A 20,101-nucleotide genomic window follows, 5' to 3' on the forward strand; every position below is an offset into this window, starting at 1 on the left:
TTCGCCTCAAAAAAAAAAAAAAAAACAGACCTGCTCTATCTTTTATTACAACCAAGCAGGTAGCAAGTTCACAAACAATTCAAGGTCAAGGAAGGTACAAGTTATAAACATATTTGAGCATCCGTTCTCATGCTCCGTCATAACCACAACAAAACATTTCATGCATCAAGTCCTGATTCTTTACACTTACCTTTAAATCAGTACCAAAAAAATAAGCCATTCTCAAGCCCATGTGTGTAACTACGTGTCATAATGCAGGCACACAGTCCATAAATGTCTAGACTGTCACCTGCAAACAGAAAGACATCCTCTTGTTCTGCACATCAGCACCTTAACCTCTAACCATTTCCTCGTTACGTGTCTGTGGCTGCATACATTTCAAACCAAACTCAAAAACATCTATTTCACACTTGGACTTTAACTATGATCTAAGATAACAAACTGATGAAAAGTACTGATGAAAAATAAAATCAGATTATTGGAGAAATCTGCCATATGTCACCAGAGAAAAGTTGTTGATGAAAAATAAAATAAAATAAAAAAAATACATAGTGAACACAGATGAATCTTCCACAATAAGTTGAATAGCATTTCATTTTAATAAAAAAAGGATAATAGAAACATAACACATTTATATTCAAAACATTGAAATGTTGTACAGGCTACACAATCTCAGCTATGGAAACTAAATAAATCATGTAAAAGAAGAAGATCTCGAGCTGCTACGTAACCCTTGTAGGCCTTTGTGGATCTTCTTATGAACACTGTTGCTGCTAAGCACATAGAAAACAGGGTTTATGGCACTGTTGATGGTAGACAGACCCAGAGAGATCGTATAGGGTGTATAGACACTTCTCTCAAAGTCACATTTCCCATTGGAGAAGTGGAAATTGATGGCACGTAGCAAAAGGATCACATGGTACGGCGTGAAGCAGACTAAGAAGAACAAGATGACGGCTAAGGCCAGGTTACGAATTCTGACCTTGGCCTTTGGCTTCAAACCAGTGCTAGCTCGAACTTTAGCTATGATGGCCAAGTTGGTGACTATTAAAATGCACAGCGGGATGAAGAAACCGATGAAGAAGCGGGAATAGTTGAGTCCCGTCACTACGACAGAGGGGTCACTTGGTTCGAAGCACCGCTTCTCCTCCATTAACTCAGAGTCGCCCTCCGTCATGGTGAAAACCGGCACGTGTCCGACAGCAACGACCAACACAATCACAACGCTGATGATCACGGCATGCCTCATCCTTCTCAGACCTCGAGACTCCACGGCGTAGACCACCGCTACGAAGCGGTCCACGGAAATGCAGCACATCAAGAAGATACTGATGTACATGTTGTTGAAGAACACATAGCCGGTGAACTTACAGGCCAAAGAGCCCCACTCCCAGTGGTGACCTCTGTTGATGTAAATGGCCCAGAGTGGAAGTGTACCTAGATACATCAGGTCACACACTGACAGGCTGAAGAGGTAGACTCCTAGGACGTTCTTCCGGCACACTTCGAGGAACGTGAGGAAGACTGTGATCAGGTTAGCAGGCAGGCCTAATGTGAGGACTGTGCTGTAGAGAACCACAAGTGGAATTGGGTTTTCTTCCTCGTAAAATGGTTTACAGCTGTTCGTGTGGTTTGTTGGACCAGTTATGTTCATGGTCACTGGAAAGCTGAGAGTGGGATCCAAAATGATGGGGGACAAAAACATAATTTCATTTAAAAAGCATGGAGAGGACCATGAAAAACAAAGGTAATGTCAACAGTAATGCTGGGAAACAATCCTCACGTGCTACTTTAAATACATTTATAGAAGTATTTTGTTCTCGTTTTCCACTCAGATTACTTCCTAAAGCCAAGTCAAATATTATAAAACACTTTGTGGGTGTTTTCATATTATCACATAGCCTAGTCTTGCTATGTTGGATACATGGAATAAATTGTAAAAAAAAATTGATGGACATTTTAAGATTTTAGTGAACATTGGGATTTATTTTAGATATTTTATTTTAAATGTAATTTTATAGCTCACTTATAAATATGACGACCACCGCATGAGGCGAACTCACAGCATGGTAAATAAAACCGCTTTTATTAATCTTCTGATGTGACTGCAAACTGGCAAGAGTGTACAGTATTTGCATGTTTTTGTCAAAATGTAATCTTTGCATTTAGAAAATCACACACATCTGGACATTCAAGAAAACATTATACACTTGCATACATTTTTTGTAGGAATATCTGTCATATTTTACAGTATTTGTGTTAAAATGAACCAACAATAAAATACTTTTAATAATGTTAATGCATTAACTAACATTAACTAACGGGATCTTATTGTAAATTGTTACCATATCAGTATAACATGATATTTTTCATATAATTGTAATACTGATAGACCAGCTCGCTTATATATCAGGTTACTACAGGTTTCCCTTTCAAAAATTAACCATGGTTTTACTACAAATATAACAAAACAAAAACATGGTTAATGTAGTTAAACCATAGTAACCACACATTAACAATGGGTTTGCTACACTAACCAACCTTGGTATTTGTAGTAAAACTCTGGTTATAGGCTACAAATGGTGTTCATACATTTTTACAATAATAATAATAATAATAATAATAAATAAACAATGGGACAATATTCTTAAGGGTTTGACTTTACACAACGCAGCAATTTTTCGTTTCCCTCTAAGTTTTATTTCTTAATGAAACTTTACATAATAAAACGAATAAAAGAGTTACCTAATATTCCAGATGCTCGCGGAATCACGACTCAGTATAAATGTTCATGTCGTCAGTCTCCGTATCTATTTGTCAAATCAGCCACAAATCTCTTTTTCATGCTCGCGAGCTCGCTGATAAACGCTCAGCTGCACGTGAAGGAAGTGATAATGTGTGAGATGCTGTCTGCTACAGACTCTTTGCTACAGACTCAGAGGAAACAGCAGTTACGTATAGCAAGACATTTTTGAATAACGTTACCATTTAAAGAGCGATGGAACGTTGATTTCACTTTTGCTTGGGGTGACGTCATATGTGATGTGATATTATTTTAAACTTAAGGGTTTGGGTAAAAATACTCAACTCTCCCTTAGGCTACTGTAAATACTGATGTGAGAGGCAGTTTTATTTGTTTGTTCGTTTTTTTGTTTGACCTTGGACCATCATGAAAAAGTGAGTTCCAGAGGGCGCTGCAGGGCAATAAATAAAAATAATAATATGCATAATTCACTGAGAAGGGGTAATTTACGGCGTCCCCATTATTTTCTTTAACCACAAACCAACTCCAAATCACAACATTGTCTAGATTATAAGAATATAAATTACTTTCCATGTTCACTGTTAATCTTCAGGAATCTACATTTATGCTCACGTCTCATGTCGTGATTAGTAATCAGTTGTTAATTCATTAAAATGTGTCCTATTATTTTATTATTTGTGTTATGTAATGTATATGCACATGCTTTTATAATTTGCCCACAATCTGAATTACCTGTTATGATGTTGAATCCATATCAAGCCAAAAGACTTTTAAACTGTTGCAAATACGTCCTAGTTGTGTTGCTGTGGTGACACTTTACGGCATTTTGATCATGGCGGTGGCGGAGTCTCTGAACGGTTTACAGTTGAGCACGGTAAATACTTGGCTTTAAATCATTTAAGACATAAATTCAGTCGCACGTCACGCGTTTTGCAGTATATTATGATTTCGGCAGGGAAATGAACATGTTGAGTATGCGTGGTAAACCCATAGATTCTGTGTTATCTACGATTTGATGATGAACATATTGGTCAGATACTGCATTTTGTTTACAGGGTTGTTGATCACGATCAAGCACGCAGACACGAGCAGATTCAACACCCGCTTTCACTGCGTTTTCTTCTTGTTTTATTCGCAACACGAGCTCTTATTGTTTAGTGTTAACATGAATAGTTTCTTGTAAGTTACTGCAGGTAAAACGAGCAGTTTTTAATCTGAATATACGAGGTGATGCTTTAGTAAGTTAGGTTTGTTTACGAATAAAATCTTTCATTTATCATTTTTATGTAGATTGTGTTAAATACGACACAATTTCACCAGCTGTTTTCACCTTTTCATGCAGCCCCTTCTATAATCAGAATATACTGTTTTTATTTATTATTATTATTACTTGTTTATATTTGCTAAGTTGATACTACAGAATGTAGACTTGCGCAATATAACCAAAATTTGCGTTTAACCATTAGGTTTTAATGCTTATTTAATTTTTTTTTCTTAAATAACTTTTTTTAAGTTTATATTTGTAAGATGCGTAATTTGAAACGCTATCTTAAGGGTTAAATTTGCAAAGACGTAGCAGAGATTGAAAGTATATTCCTCGCGATTTCTCTACCTTAAAATAGATCAGGATGTAGATTTTCCAAAAAAAAAAAAAAAAAATCTGACAGAAACAGGAGGAGACAGAACATAAATCAGCTTTCCTAATGTGTCATAATGCAGTTATGCCAGAGTTTCCTGTTTAATAATGCATTGCTTAGCACAGTCTTATTCGTTAGTCAGTTGACATGGGAATAACCAGCGGCACTGACCCTTGGTCCTTCTTTGACAGATCTTGCTGCACACAATGCGGTTAATTAATTCAGACAGGAGTAGAATTTATTTAAAACATTCAGTTTTATTGGTATGGATAGGAATGCACCACAGTTTTGATTATGATGGCTAGCGGTCAAAGGGCATTTATGATAGGTTTATCTGTGCATTAAGAAGCTCTGAAACGTCTTTGTTTGATTGATGCATATTATTACAGTGCACTTAGTGTACTTTAAAAACTGGGAATATCTTTTAGACATTGTATAGATTCTGAATACTGACAGAAATAGCATGCTGTTCATGTGATTTGGTGTTTGAATATGAGCATATCACCATATATGAGCAATAACCACCAAAATTGACATGCATAATAGCTACCCACTTATTTATTCATTTATTAAAAAAAAAAAAAAAAGTATAAAAAATACTATTACTATTCTTTTATAAATATACAGTTACAATTAAATATGTATTTAAATATAATATTATAATAAAGAAAATCTTCAGACTGTATTCAGGAGTTTTATTTCCTCTTTTTTTTTTTTTTTTTTTTTTTTTTTTTTTTTTTGCTTTGTGGAAAACAAAAGGATATATCTTTAGTTTACTTGTTGCTCTTTTCCATGCAATTGCAGTGAACTGAAGATTTCTTACATATTGCTCTTAAATGGTCTTTTTGAACTGAGGAGGAAGATTTTGACTAAAATAAAACTTTTGAGCACCTTTATTTCAAAATGTACAAGATGATTTTTTATTTATTTTTTAAATTCAGATTTATACATCATCTGATTGCATCATTCTATTGATGTATGGTTTGGGAGGATCGGACAATATTTGGCCGAGATACAACTATTTTAAGATCTGGAATCTGAGGGTGCGCAAAAAAAGTCATAATGAGAAAATGCAAATTGCCTCTAAAGTTGTCTAAATGAAGTTATTAGCAATGCATATTACAAATCAAAAAGTTTTGCAATATTTACAGTAGGAAATGTACTACATATCTTCATGGAACATGATTTTTACTTAATATCCTAATGATTTTTGGCATAAAAGAAAAATCAATCATTTTGACGCGTGTAGTTTTGTATTTTTGGCTTTTGCTACAAATAAACCTGCGCTACTTATGACTGGTTTTGTGCTCCAGAGTCACATATGACTCTTTAATGTATTTAGTTTGTTATATAATCAATGCTGTTTCTCTTTTGCCATCAGAAATGGCAGGAAGATTCAAACAGAGGGGCTGCCATACTCCGCTATTTAGGGGAGCAAGTCCCTCTAATTTACTGTCGGGAGACGGAGCCACAACAAGGGGAGGAGGAGCGAAAGGTTGAGCAATGCCTCCTGTATCCTCTGGAGTGCTTCCTTTTTGGAGAAGAACCCTGTGTTGGCCTGCAGAAGCTCCAGCAATCCAACAGCAGCTCCTCAGCTCTGCAGTGTGGACGCGTCTTTAAAGAGGGCGAGACTGTCTACTCCTGCAGGTTAGACCAGAGCCCCTTTGATAATATATACAGTCCTCGACTCCTGTAGGAGAACATCAGCAAGACTTTCAGCTTGTGCACGGTCCAAACTTAACTGTTATTATAAATAGCAGAAAATAGTAATGATAAAGAATGTGTGTTTCCAAATCTTGTTTTTATATATGTATGTGTTTATTACCTGGAAGTATATATCAACCCAACACCAGTCCCAGTTCTTCTCTGAAGTTGTTATGCTGAACTCTTTTATGTATGTCCCAGGGATTGTGCAATAGATCCCACCTGTGTGCTCTGCATTGAATGCTTCCAGAAGAGTGTGCACAAAAGCCATCGCTACAAGGTACATGCACTTATTACTTCTAATTAGTTTTTTTACTAAATCGTTTGTTTTTCCTTTCCTAAAATCTCAAGCTTGTTCTACAAGTTTTTATTAGATTTTTTATTTTACCATTACCTGAGTACTGTATTTTCCGGACTATAAGTCGCACCGGAGTATAAGTCGCATCAGTCCAAAAATACATCATGACGAAGAAAAAAACATACAAGTCGCACTGGACTATAAGTCGCATTTATTTAGAACCAAGAGAAACATTGCCATCTCCAGCCGCGAGAGGGCGCTCTGTCTTCAGTGTAGACTACAGGAGCACTGAGCAGCATAGAGCGCCCTCTCACTGCTGGAGATGGTAATGTTTTCTCTTGGTTCATTTCTCTCAGTTCTTATCTCTCGGTTCATGTCAAATTAATTTTGATAAGTCGCACCTGACTATAAGTTGCAGGACCAGCCAAACTATGAAAAAAGTCTGACTTATAGTCTGGAAAATATGGTATTATTATGTTTATTACTGTATATGGTTTATTTATTCGTATTCTTCATTTGCATTGCTGGCACAGATGCATGCCTCAGCAGGAGGAGGTTTCTGTGACTGTGGAGATTTGGAGGCTTGGAAGAGCGGACCCTGCTGCTCCCAACACGACCCTGGCACCTCAGTTTCTATGGAAATGGTACCGTTTATTTTCTCTTATCGATGCAAAGATTTTTTTTTTTCCATGAACACTATTGTTGAGCTAACTTCCTGCCTCGAGGTCAGAGGAGCCGTTCTGTCCGTGCGTTTGTCAAACCCTTCCCTCCCTCTGTGGGAAAAACACAAAGTGTGTGGGAAAGTGACGTGCAGCAGGCCTGTGATGCAAAACCAGCTGGAATGCAGGAGTAGAAAAAAAAAAAGTAGAGTCTTTAGTAAGAGGGTTTGTCGTACAAGGAAATGAATGTACAAAATGCTTAGAAAGAATGAAAGACTATCATTAGTAGATTTTGGGTGTTGAAGGGTATATTAATTCATCTAAAGAGCGAGGGTGTTCTGATATGGGCTGGTTTCTTGCTGTGTGCCTGGATGGTCTGCTTCAGTGTTCTGTGAACTCCATAGATCCATCATGATAAGATCAGGCTCCAGATCCACACTCACTCATGGCCACCTTTGTCGGAAAACAGCAGGTGCCTTTTTGTGTTTGACAGCCTCTGGCAAGATCTAAACATACACATAATGAACATGTATCAGCAAACATCATATCCTGCGCAAAGGGCCTGTCATGTTTTATCATCTTTTTGCTGCTTGTCCAGGCTAATTAAGCTCTTTTGGTAGCTAGTCACTATTTTTGGTGTTTTAGGAGATATTCGAGATTGTGCTCTTCTGGTGAAGTTGAGGAAACTGAGGATATTTAGTTACGCAGTAGACCTTTGGGAGCTTGCATTCTGCCAAATAACAAACAAAACATGCGTGTGAGAATAAACAGCAGTGAGTTCTTGTGAGGATGGGTTTGCTTATCTCTATGCAAGCCTACTTTCCCTAAAATAATAATAATAAAGCCATTTGAAAGAATTATAATAAAAAAAAATCTCAAACCATTGTAGGGCTGTCAAATGAGTAATCATGATTAATCACAACCAAAAAAAAGTTTTTGTTTACATAATATATGTGTGTATGGTGTATATTTATTATGTGTATATATAAATATATTTATATGTATATATTTATAATCATATAATATATACATGCATGTGTATTTATATACTTTTTTAACTCCAGTATATACTAATGTTTAAAAGTAAGATTTTAGTAAAAAAAATTGATCAAGTGACATTTAAAGACATTAACAATGTTACAAAATATTTCTATTTTAAATAAATGATGTTTCTCAGAACTTTCTGTTCATCAGAAATCGTGAAAAATACATTTCAGCTTGTGCAAAAAATATTAAGCCGCACAATTGTTTTCAACATTGATGAAATTGAAATGAATAATAAATTAAATTAAATCAGTCATTGAAATCATTATTGATGTGAAACCTAAAGCTTAATCTTGATGATTTATGTCACTTTTTTTGTTATTATTATCATCATCAGTTTTGGAGCTAAACAGTTCCCGTCCTTTCCTTATTTACTTTTATCACATGGAAATGAGGAGCTGGGACATTTCACTAAATCTCTATTTTTGGGTGAATTAATATGTAGATGTTGGTATGTGAGCACAAATCAAGTAAAATCAATCTGTGAAGAACTAAAGATGAGCAGCCTCTCAGTGACAGCTGCTGTTATGTGTGTCACAGGATGAGTGTGTGATGGATCCAGGCCTGCGAGAAAGGGCTCAGATGCTGTTCCACCTGCTGCTGCGGTACACGACAGACATGCTGGTGTGGGAAGAAACCTATGAGCTATCAGAGGAGCTGAAGCCAAAGTGAGATATACAGAAGACGCAAAGTCCGAAAGAGGCTCCACCTTCATGTAAGAAAGTTAACGTTGTTTAATATTGTGTTCAGAGTGAAAGAAGACACCTACTTCTGTGTGCTCTACAACGATGAACACCACTCATATGATCACGTCATCTACACACTTCAGCGCGCGATCGCCTGTGACCAGAATCAGGCCCAGATCTACACTGCACTTATTGACAAGGAAGTGAGTATTCCACATAGTCTTACGTGGTCAGTGTATAGACTCTTCATACCTCATGTTCTCATGATTTCAGGGGCGGAAAGCTGTGAAGAGAGGGACTCTCAGATCCTGTCAACAAGCCAAGGACAATATCAGGGTAAACAAACTGGCCACACTCTTTGATCACACACATTTGGTATGCCTCTTGGAGGGCGTATGTAGATGTCTTAAGCATCTTTCCATTTCCTCTGCAGCGTAACTCGGAGCACATTATCCAGATCCCATTGCGTGTGGAGATCCTTCACACTGCTGTAATGGCTCATCAGACCTTCGCCCTCAGACTTGGCGCATGGTTCCAGAAGATCATTGGCTACTTAGGTATGTGATTAGGAGCAGAAACGTTTTTTTTTACATTTATAATAGTTCAGTTGTTAAAACAATATAGTATAGAATTATTAGTATTTTAACCATTAGCAGTAATACTGACAGTAATAAAAAAAAAAATCCAAGAACAATAATTTAAATCATATCTCATTTTAAACTGTGTATGTATGTATATGTATATATATATGTATGTATATGTGTGTGTGTACTATTATTTATTGCAAAAAGATTTTGCTGCTTAATGTTTTTTGTGGAAAATTTGTATTTATTATTTAATTTTTTTTTTAGAAGTACTTTAATGAATTGAAATGTAAATATTTTGTGACTTTATAAATATCTTTAATGCAACCGTTGATTAATTTTATGTCCTTGCTGAGTGAAGGTGTGTGTGTGTGTGTGTGTGTGTATGTATATATATATATCTCTCTTACCCCAAACTTTTGAAAGGAAGTCAAAGAAATCAAGAAAGGGTTCAATAAAAAAAGAGAGAGAAAAATTCTGTTTTTTCCAGCAAAGCAATACATGACACTATTATAATTGTTACTTTAAATTTTAATAATATTTGATGATATGGCTATTTCTACTGGTCAGAAGAACATATATAACTTGAAGCAAACAAATAGATAATTTGGAGGTTGTGTCCTTGTCACTGCTTGTGTAGTTGGCCTCAGGGAGGTGTTCTGTCAGGTGGCTTTGGAGCCGGCTGCTGACAACAATCAACTCTGCCTGATCAGTCGACTCATGCTGCACGACGCCAAACTTTATAAAGGTCAATATTTCAATCTCTACCATTAGATTGTGCACATTTTAAAATCTGGTAAAATAGTCTTAAACCTGATTTCCTGTTACTTGTCCCCAGGAGCTCGCAAGGTTGTCCACGAGTTGATTTTCAGTAGTTTACTAATGGACACAGAATTCAAGAGGCAGTTTGCCATGAAATTCACCGAGGTAGAATTTTACAGCTGCATTTTATTTCACATCATTTGAATGTTTGAGTATTAACAGGAGTATGTCATGTTTCAGCACTACAAGCAACTTCAGGAAGACTTTATCAGCGATGACCATCAGAGGAACATCTCAATCACAGGCTTATCTGTGCAGATCTTCACTGTTCCCACTTTGGTATGGTGAACAACCTGCAGAAATGACATCAAGCATGTTTCTGTAAAGTCTAGAATCTTTCTGTACTAAATATGCATTGATACACATACAGTATTGTTCAAAATAATAGCAGTACAATGTGACTAACCAGAATAATCAAGGTTTTTAGTATATTTTTTATTGCTACGTGGCAAACAAGTGACCAGTAGGTTCAGTAGATTCTCAGAAAACAAACAAGACCCAGCATTCATGATATGCACGCTCTTAAGGCTGTGCAATTGGGCAATTAGTTGAAAGGGGTGTGTTAAAAAAAAATAGCAGTGTCTACCTTTGACTGTACAAACTCAAAACTATTTTGTACAAACATTTTTTTTTTCTGGGATTTAGCAATCCTGTGAATCACTAAACTAATATTTAGTTGTATGACCACAGTTTTTTAAAACTGCTTGACATCTGTGTGGCATGGAGTCAACCAACTTGTGGCACCTCTCAGCTGTTATTCCACTCCATGATTCTTTAACAACATTCCACAATTCATTCACATTTCTTGGTTTTGCTTCAGAAACAGCATTTTTGATATCACCCCACAAGTTCTCAATTGGATTAAGGTCTGGAGATTGGGCTGGCCACTCCATAACATTAATTTTGTTGGTTTGGAACCAAGACTTTGCCCGTTTACTAGTGTGTTTTGGGTCATTGTCTTGTTGAAACAACCATTTCAAGGGCATGTCCTCTTCAGCATAGGGCAACATGACCTCTTCAAGTATTTTAACATATGCAAACTGATCCATGATCCCTGGTATGCGATAAATAGGCCCAACACCATAGTAGGAGAAACATGCCCATATCATGATGCTTGCACCTCCATGCTTCACTGTCTTCACTGTGTACTGTGGCTTGAATTCAGAGTTTGGGGGTCGTCTCACAAACTGCCTGGGGCCCTTGGACCCAAAAAGAACAATTTTACTCTCATCAGTCCACAAAATGTTCCTCCATTTCTCTTTAGGCCAGTTGATGTGTTCTTTGGCAAATTGTAACCTCTTCTGCACATGCCTTTTTTTTAACAGAGGGACTTTGCGGGGGATTCTTGAAAATAGATTAGCTTCACACAGACGTCTTCTAACTGTCACAGTACTTACAGGTAACTCCAGACTGTCTTTGATCATCCTGGAGGTGATCATTGGCTGAGCCTTTGCCATTCTGGTTATTCTTCTATCCATTTTGATGGTTGTCTTCCGTTTTCTTCCACGTCTCTCTGGTTTTGCTCTCCATTTTAAGGCATTGGAGATCATTTTAGCTGAACAGCCTATCATTTTTTGCACCTCTTTATAGGTTTTCCCCTCTCTAATCAACTTTTTAATCAAAGTACGCTGTTCTTCTGAACAATGTCTTGAACGACCCATTTTCCTCAGCTTTCAAATGCATGTTCAACATGTGTTGGCTTCATCCTTAAATAGGGGCCACCTGATTCACACCTGTTTCTTCACAAAATTGATGACCTCAGTGATTGAATGCCACACTGCTATTTTTTTGAACACACCCCTTTCAACTAATACAACTAATTGCCCAATTGCACAGCCTTAAGAGCGTGCATATCATGAATGCTGGGTCTCATTTGTTTTCTGAGAATCTACTGAACCTACTGGTAACTTGTTTGCCACGTAGCAATAAAAAAAATACGAAAAACCTTGATTATTCTGGTTAGTCACATTGTACTGCTATTATTTTGAACAATACTGTACCTTTATCTGTCAGATACTTTTCCCTGGAAATAGGAGTTTCCTGCTTGTACACTTTTTAGTAATGGCAAAGAAATTGATTTTTTTTTAAATATTATTTTTTGTCTCCATACAGCTAGTGAGAATGCTGCACATAATTAATATAGGGCCCTGTGATTTCTGCACTTTGGAAAACACTGTCTGAATCACAGAATCCAGTCATAAAAATGAAATTTATTGTAAAAGGCAAAGGTGAAATGAAAATGCGATATGTAGTAGTGTCTAGCAGTGTTTTCAGTTTTTTTTTTTTTTTTTTTTCCATATATTTTTAAACAATTATTTAGAGATGCCTTTGATTATTACAGTTTAATGAACTGATTTCATAGAGCCCTAATACATTATGAACTGCATTCTGGTGCATTTTGGAACAGGACAGATTTTATACTTTAAAGCATAAGTGCTTTCTCTTTATTTCTTTGTAGCATATGTTTTGACTTTACTGTACTGTAGCTACTATTTGTACTTGATGCACATCAATCTTTAGGCTTAAGAGTTTGCTCAAAAAGGAAAATTATGTTATCATTTATTCACCCTCACATCATGTAATACAATATCTTTATGACGTTCTTCAGTGGAACACAAAAATGTCCTGGGATTTTTTTATCAATATTATGAAAGTAAATGTTAACTGTGGCTATCACACTCTAAAATGTAAAATAACATTTAAAAAAAGTATTATGAAAATGAGTCATTATTAATGAAGCAGTCCATTTAGTTCACAAACCGTGTGCAAATTGATTGATGAGCCAGATGTTGTTCATTGCAATGGCATTAAAAATAACCATATTACTTAAAAGAATGCTAGTCCTTTTTTGTTTTATAAAAGAAAGAAAGTCTTACAAATTGGAATTATATGCCGCAAGTACACGATGCGAAACAATATTCAGGGAACTAACCCTTTAAGTTAATTTATAGGTTGAAGGTACATGTAAAGTTTTCCATCTCTGTGTCTTTCTCAGGCCAGGCAGCTTATAGAGGAGGGCAGCGTCATCAATGTCATAATAGAAACTGTAATGGATATGATGAGGGCACATCTGGACAGCAGCAACCGCTTCCAATTCCAGGGCCACAACCCTGACAAGTTCTTCCGGGTTCAAGTTACCTTCCATGACCTCAGGTCTACACACAACCCTTGAATTCTGGAAAACAAAAACATCTCATTCATTGGCTCAATGTTGATTGGTTCCATTTGGATGTTATCAGGTACATTTTAATCAGTAAGCCCTCCGTGTGGACTGAGACGTTGAGGGTGAAGTTCCTTGAAGGTTTACGCGTCTTTCTTCGCTTCTTATGTTGTATGCAGGTAAGACTCTCTCTTGGCACAAGGATCTTAATTTGGTTTGATCTGTAGCCTAATTGAATCACATTCTTTGGTGGCAGGGGATGGAGGAGGTGAAGAGGCAGCTTGGTCAGCACGTGGAGGTGGAGCCTGAGTGGGAGGCGGGACTTACCCTCCAGATGCAGCTGCGCAACATTCTGGCCATGTTTCAGGACTGGTGTTCTTCTGATGTGAGTCACAGCTAGTCAGGGGCCTTGCTTGTCTGCATTGCTTTGTTGGGGTAAAATACATACATAAGAAATAGGTGATTATGGAAAATGAATCAAATATGATGTAATATGAATACATACAATCGATATACTTCTGTTGGAAATATTTTGTATTTTATTTTTAATTCTATGCTTATCAAAAATGTTAAATAGCTTTTTTATATATAGTCACTGGCCACTTTATTAGGTACACCTTGCTAGTAGCGGGTTGGACCCCCTTTTGCCTTTATAACTGCCTTAGTTCTTCATGTCTCCTCTGGCTCCTCCCAGTGTTCCTATTGCCATTTGCAGAGATACACCGCTCCAGAATGTTAAACTAATGCTGAAACCATAACCCTTAAATTGACAGTCTACTTTTAAAGCCATTTCTGCTGCTTTACTGATTAGCTTCCAAATCTTGTTTATCCACAGGTTAATGAATGACCTGAAACTGTGACTGAGTGTGTGTGTGTGTTGTGTTATGTACCCACAGGAGAGGGTTCTGTTACTGGCCTTTCAGGAGTGTCACAGAGCTCTAATGTCCTGCACCAACCAGCCCTTCCGCAGCGAGCCGACAGACAGCTACATGTGCAAGCAGATCCTCCACGCACGGCCGTATAAAGTCTCCCAGGAGCCCGTCTCCATCCATCTGCCCGTCTCCAGACTCCTGGCCGGTTAGCAGAATTGTTGAATCCTTGTATCAGAAGTCAGACTTCTTAGGGTTCGTAAACGGTTTTAAAATGAAACAGGAGCTAATGTCTGTGGGATCCACAAAAATGGGGTGTTACATGGTTACATTAAAGAGAAGGTTAACTAATTTTCAAAAGTGAACATTGGGTCACACTTTATTTTAAGATCCAATTCTTGCTATTATCAAACCATTAACTAAGACTTTTGCCTCAATAAACTCTTAACTTGCTAATTATTAATAATTAGTAAAATAAATTATTAAATTGAGGTATTGGGTTGGATTATGGATGCTCATGCAGAATATGTGCTTTATAAGTTATAATAAACAGCCACAATGTTAATAATAGGAATGCTAGTTAGTAGCAAGAATTGGTCCTTATACTACAGTGTTTTTTATTTATTTATTTATTATTATTATTCATACATATAATAATAAAAAAAAAAATCCTGTGAATTTTTTTATGCATTATTTATTACTGAAAAAAACTTATTTTTTTAAGCAGTTGTACTGCTTAATATCTTTGTGACAGCTGTACTTAAAAAAAAAAAAAAAAAACAAAGAATTAATGACTGCGTTTTTTAAATATAAATATTTTGTAACATATTTTTGTAAAATCTTTTCTAAAGCAGTTTACTATTGCTTTTGATCTGTTTAATGCTGCCTTGAATAGAAGTATTAATTTCTTTCAAAACCGATAAAGATCTGTAAATTATTGGAACTCATGAAAGTGTACCAATGATTGTGGCTGTTTTATTCTTTTATTTTGTAAAAAAAATTTGGTGGTGGTCACTTCAATACTCTGTATCTGTTCTCAGGTTTATATGTGCTGCTGTGCCAGACTGGAGCCATCCAATACCTCCCTGACTTTGTGGATCCTGTGAGTATATCATTAATTAATGAGATGAAGTTGTAAAGTGTGAATGTCTTGTTCTGTGGTTTACAGTTGTGTGTTTGTGTGTGTGTGTGTGTGTTTCAGGTGCAGCTGAACTTCACTGAGCTGGCGGAGCAGCCTCTGCGCTGTGTTGTGCTGGCGGCTCAGGTGTGTGCTGACATGTGGCGCAGAAACGGCCTGTCGCTCGTCAGCCAGGTGAGAGGGTCACCAATTTGAAAAAAAAACATAATAAAAACATGAAAGTAGAGAACATTTGTAAATACAATAATTCGCTAGTCTCTGAAAAACCTAAATGTTCAAAATCTGAACATGAAAAAGTCTCCAAATAAGCTGGTGGATCATCAACTGATGTTTCCAACACATCAATTGTTTCATTGTAACATCTTAAATATGGCACGACATGGCCTTTAATGGTTATTGAAGTTATCCAAATTGTATTTATTTTGAATGAATGAATGTATGTATTGTATATTGGAGGAGTGAAAAAAAATGCAAATATGTAACAGAATTAAAGGGGGGGTGAAATGCTCGTTTTCACTCAATATCCTGTTAATCTTGAGAACATATAGAGTAGTACTGCATCCTTCATAACTCCAAAAAGTCTTTAGTTTTATTATATTCATAAGAGAAAGATAGTCTGTACCGATTTTTCCCGGAAAAACACGAGTGTCTGTAGGCGTGATGTGTGGGCGGAGCTAAAGAATCACAAGCGCGAATAGGCTTTTGCGTTGAGAGCATGTGGAAGCTGTGACATTACCATGAGGGAAACCCATCATCCAAAACAAACCATGGCTTACAGTCAGATTCAGCCGTTTATTTATGATCCAGAATCAGATCCAGAGGCTGAAACTGAACGAAAGCAGCAGCAGCAACAACTCGCTCCGAGCTCCTATTCTCTGGCATGGGAGGGGACGCACTAACAAGGAGGCAGAGATATTTGAAGCAGTTTTACTCACCGCCTGCGGTTCCAACACACGATCGTGACCCTTTTTCCTTGGGATTACATCATCCTTAAGAAAAAAACGATGTGCAAATCCGTCGTCAAACTGGGCCTTGTGAACAAGCATCTTCGAAATGCAGGGAACAAACAAAAACACTTGCACAACTCCGTTGATGCTGTGTAAAAATAAACTCCATCCACTGGTCCCTTAATTTTTTTTTTTTTGGTAATCTGTGCAGGGTTGTCTTGCCCTGGCAACCAAAAACACACTTCTTTTGTGACTTTTCGCGACGCTCTCGCTCTGATCAGTGAATCGCTCTGCTCAGTGAAATGTCTGTGCTGCTCAGCCTCGCTATACGGGAGCGCGCGCTCTTCCGGCAGAAGTGCCTTAGGACCCATATAAGGAAATTCCGCTCCATCTAACGTCACACAGAGCCATACTCGAAAAAAACTTTCCGAAACTTGTGACAAACCGGAAGGAGTATTTTGGGAACAAAAATACTCCTTCAAACGTACAACTTAATTTTTGAAACTTTGTCCATGTTTAGCATGGGAATCCAACTCTTTAACAGTGTAAAAAACTCAGTATGCATGAAATAGCATTTCACCCCCCACCCCCCCTTTAAATGTCCATGTTGTGTTGCGTCTTGAACATATTCTAACTTTTGCTGATGTTTTAGGTGTATTACTATCAGGATGTTAAGTGCAGGGACGAAATGTTTGATAAGGATGTTATCATGTTGCAGGTATGTCCTTAAAATCATAAATGTGTATGGAATATAAAAGAAAATACTATCAAATAAATAATATAATTATTAAATCAAGAATATATTCATTCAATTAATACAATTTTCTGTCCCACCACAGATTGCTGCTTCCAAAATGGACCCCAATCATTTCCTCATTCTTGTTCTTTTGAGGTTTGAACTCTTTGATCTGTTTAATGGCAACTCCTCCAGTAAAGATCAGGTGAGTAAGAGAAGGAGAGGTGAGATCAAGTGGAATATGTGTAGTTCTGTAGCAGCTTCTCCAAAACTGAGCAATGCTAATAAACAAATCATTTATATTGAAATAATAAATCATTTTTTGATACTTTTTGCCATTGATCATGGATTTTTACTGGTTTCTGTGCATTTTGTTCAACACACAGGAAGTACTGAAACAGTGGAACAGGTTAACAGAGGAGATGCTCTACCTGATAATCATCATTGCAGGTAAGTTCTGACTTTTTTTTTTTTTTGTCGTCATTTGCTGCCCGTAGTTGATGTGTTATCAGTTGTTTTATATAAATGGGTTGACTGGGGTCACTGCCTGTGTTTTGCCTCTCATATATATTTTGCATGTGAAATATGCAGGTGAACGGTATGTGCCTGGAATCAGTCATGTGACTAAGGAGGAAGTGACTATGAGGGAAGTCATCCATCTACTTTGTATTGAACCCATGGCACATAGCAGCCTGGTTAAAAGCCTGCCTGAAAATGTAAGCATTTTTATTTTGTTATATATATATATATATATATATATATATATATATAATTATATATAATATATCATTTTAAAAAATTTGAATATCATGGAAAAGTTCTTTTTTTTTGTCATTTAAAAAAAAAAAAAAAAAAAAACTTATATTCTAGATTAATTGCACACAAACTGCAATATTTCAATATTTTGCACTATTTTGTTTTAATACTTATGGTTATGACTTACAGCTTAGGAAAATAAAAATTTCAGTATCTCAAAAAATTTGAATATTTTCTCAAATATCAATCAAAAAAAGATTTACAAAACCCTTTAACTCATTTAACCATTAATTATACACTCAATACTTGGCTGGGGCTCGTTTTGCATGAATTAGTTGCAAGCACAGTAATATCATGGTCATCAAACCACTTGGAAGTCGTTTTGGCACTTGTGGGCAGGTGCTAAAGTCCGGCTGCAAAATTAAAGCTTGTCAGCAGATGGAAGCATTAAGTGCTCCAAAATCTCCTGGTAGATGGCTCATTGACTTTGGACTTGATCAAACACAATGGAGCAACACCAGCAGATGTCAGAAATCATCACTGACTTAGGAAACTTCACACTGGACTTCAAGCAGTTTGGATGCTGTGCCTCTCCAGTCTTCCTCCAGACTCCAGACCTTGATTTCCAAATGAAATGCTAAATTTACTTTCATCTGAAAAGAGGACCGTGGACCACTGAACAATAGTCCAGTACTTTTTCTCCTTACCCCAGGTGAAATGCTTCTGACTTTTTTTTTTCTGGTTCAGGAGTGGCTTGGTTCTAGGAATGTGACAGCTGTAGCCCTTTTCCTGAAGACGTTTGAGTTTGGTGACTCTTGATGCGCTGACTCCGGCTTCAGTCCACTTCTTGTGAAGCTCTTCCAAGTTCTTGAATCTGCATCTCCTGACAATCTTCTCAAGGCTGTGGTCATCCCTGTTGCTTGTGCACATGTTTCTACCACACATCTTCCTTCCTGTCAACTTTCTATGAATATATTTTGACACAGCACTCTGTGAACAGTCAGCCCTCTCAAGAATGACCTTCTGTGGCTTACCCTCCTTTTGGAGTGTGTTGATGATTGTATTTTGGACAACTGTCAAGTCAGTAGTCTTTCCCATAATTGTGTTTGCATGTTCTAAACTAGCCCGATAGGATCCCAGAATTTATACTCAAAATTAATAAATCTAACCAAGCTCAAAATGGAATATTCTATTTTCTTGAGACACTGGATTTAACATTTTCCTAAGATGTAAGTCATAACCATCAGAATAAAAAAAAAATTATTTAAATATTTCAGTTTGTGTGCAATCAATCTAGAATATAAGAAAGTTTTTTTTATTATTAATTTACAAAAATATATTGATTAAAATTTGTTTAGGTGTGTTTGTGTGTGTGTGTAATATATATATATATATATATATATATATATATATATATATATATATATATATATATGCATACATGTGTAACTAAGCTATGAACATTCTTTTATAGTTACTTTATAAACCTTTATTGCATCACAGGAAAACCATGAAACAGGGCTTGAAACTGTCATCTCTAAAGTTGCCATTTTCAAGTAAGTACATTTCACCAAAGGTAGTTGTTTATACAAGTTATTTCAAAGTTGTTAACACTAATATTTCTATGCAATGCGAAATGTACTTCACAATCTTTATTAAATGTGGCTTAGGAAACCAGGAGTGTCGGGCCATGGCTTGTATGAGCTGAAGAAGGAATGTCTGAAAGAGTTTAACCCCTTCTTCTATCATTATTCCAGAACACAGCATAGTAAGGTTTGTGATGCACCCATTATCTCATCCTCATCAAAATACAGATTAGTCTTTAAAAAGAAGGAAATGTTTATTTGTTCATATTAGGCAGAAGAGGCTCAGAAGAAGAGGAGAACCCAAGAGGGCAGCGATAAAGGTCCGTACTGATGTTAAATATCGTTATATAAGTCTCTTTGGAACATGAGTCGCTGCACATTTCAGATGATTAAAAAAGCCTTTTAACATTTATGAAATTATATGAATTTCATTGATATGTATCAATTATATGAAAATAAATATGGAGAGGTCCTTTGCTGTATAGCTTTTACAATTGTGTATTTTATTTTTACTCTAGTGTTGTATTAATCATTTAAAAGCCAAGGCTAGAACTGCCCCTTTTATGAATTTTAAATACAAATTTTTGACCAAAAGCATCACTGTTAGATGACATTACTGCACAGGGTGTGATGTGTTGTCGCTCTATTTTAGCCCTCCGTCCTCCAGTGCCCCCTCCCTTCAGTCCAGCCTTCTCAAACATAGTGTACCTG

General features: G+C 36.6%; 2 protein-coding genes across 3 annotated transcripts in view; one reads left to right on the top strand and one right to left on the bottom strand.

Moving 5' to 3' along the window:
* Nucleotides 1–29: 29 nt before the first annotated feature.
* LOC113117333 (probable G-protein coupled receptor 132) lies at nt 30–3,002 on the bottom strand. The gene is made up of 2 exons (XM_026285943.1): nt 2,746–3,002; nt 30–1,667 (listed from the first exon to the last, which is right to left on the bottom strand). The coding sequence occupies exon 2, from the start codon at nt 1,652–1,654 to the stop codon at nt 695–697; it is 960 nt and encodes a 319-aa protein (XP_026141728.1). The 5' UTR covers nt 1,655–1,667; nt 2,746–3,002; the 3' UTR covers nt 30–694.
* A 567-nt stretch (nt 3,003–3,569) lies between these two features.
* LOC113117334 (E3 ubiquitin-protein ligase UBR1-like) overlaps nt 3,570–20,101 on the top strand; it is a 30,808-nt gene continuing 14,276 nt past the window's right edge. For both annotated transcript variants that reach the window (XM_026285944.1, XM_026285945.1), the window contains exons 1-25: nt 3,570–3,638; nt 5,783–6,048; nt 6,307–6,385; nt 6,937–7,047; nt 8,647–8,774; nt 8,857–8,995; nt 9,066–9,128; nt 9,226–9,349; nt 10,017–10,124; nt 10,215–10,303; nt 10,379–10,477; nt 13,194–13,351; nt 13,438–13,537; nt 13,615–13,743; nt 14,255–14,435; nt 15,268–15,329; nt 15,429–15,539; nt 16,965–17,030; nt 17,152–17,253; nt 17,435–17,498; nt 17,640–17,764; nt 19,308–19,360; nt 19,475–19,577; nt 19,662–19,710; nt 20,043–20,101. The exon at nt 20,043–20,101 is cut by the window's right edge and continues 96 nt beyond it. In XM_026285944.1, coding sequence (XP_026141729.1) covers nt 3,597–3,638; nt 5,783–6,048; nt 6,307–6,385; nt 6,937–7,047; nt 8,647–8,774; nt 8,857–8,995; nt 9,066–9,128; nt 9,226–9,349; nt 10,017–10,124; nt 10,215–10,303; nt 10,379–10,477; nt 13,194–13,351; nt 13,438–13,537; nt 13,615–13,743; nt 14,255–14,435; nt 15,268–15,329; nt 15,429–15,539; nt 16,965–17,030; nt 17,152–17,253; nt 17,435–17,498; nt 17,640–17,764; nt 19,308–19,360; nt 19,475–19,577; nt 19,662–19,710; nt 20,043–20,101 — 2,610 coding nt within the window. In that variant the 5' untranslated portion in view covers nt 3,570–3,596. The remainder of the gene's footprint in view (nt 3,639–5,782; nt 6,049–6,306; nt 6,386–6,936; nt 7,048–8,646; nt 8,775–8,856; nt 8,996–9,065; nt 9,129–9,225; nt 9,350–10,016; nt 10,125–10,214; nt 10,304–10,378; nt 10,478–13,193; nt 13,352–13,437; nt 13,538–13,614; nt 13,744–14,254; nt 14,436–15,267; nt 15,330–15,428; nt 15,540–16,964; nt 17,031–17,151; nt 17,254–17,434; nt 17,499–17,639; nt 17,765–19,307; nt 19,361–19,474; nt 19,578–19,661; nt 19,711–20,042) is intronic.

The sequence above is a fragment of the Carassius auratus genome, chromosome 17 (genome assembly GCF_003368295.1).
Source record: "Carassius auratus strain Wakin chromosome 17, ASM336829v1, whole genome shotgun sequence".
NCBI lineage: Eukaryota > Metazoa > Chordata > Actinopteri > Cypriniformes > Cyprinidae > Carassius > Carassius auratus.

Coding starts and splice junctions, on each gene's coding strand:
- LOC113117333 (XM_026285943.1), bottom strand. CDS start 1,654: ATGAACATAACTGGTCCAACAAACCACACGAACAGCTGTAAACCATTT.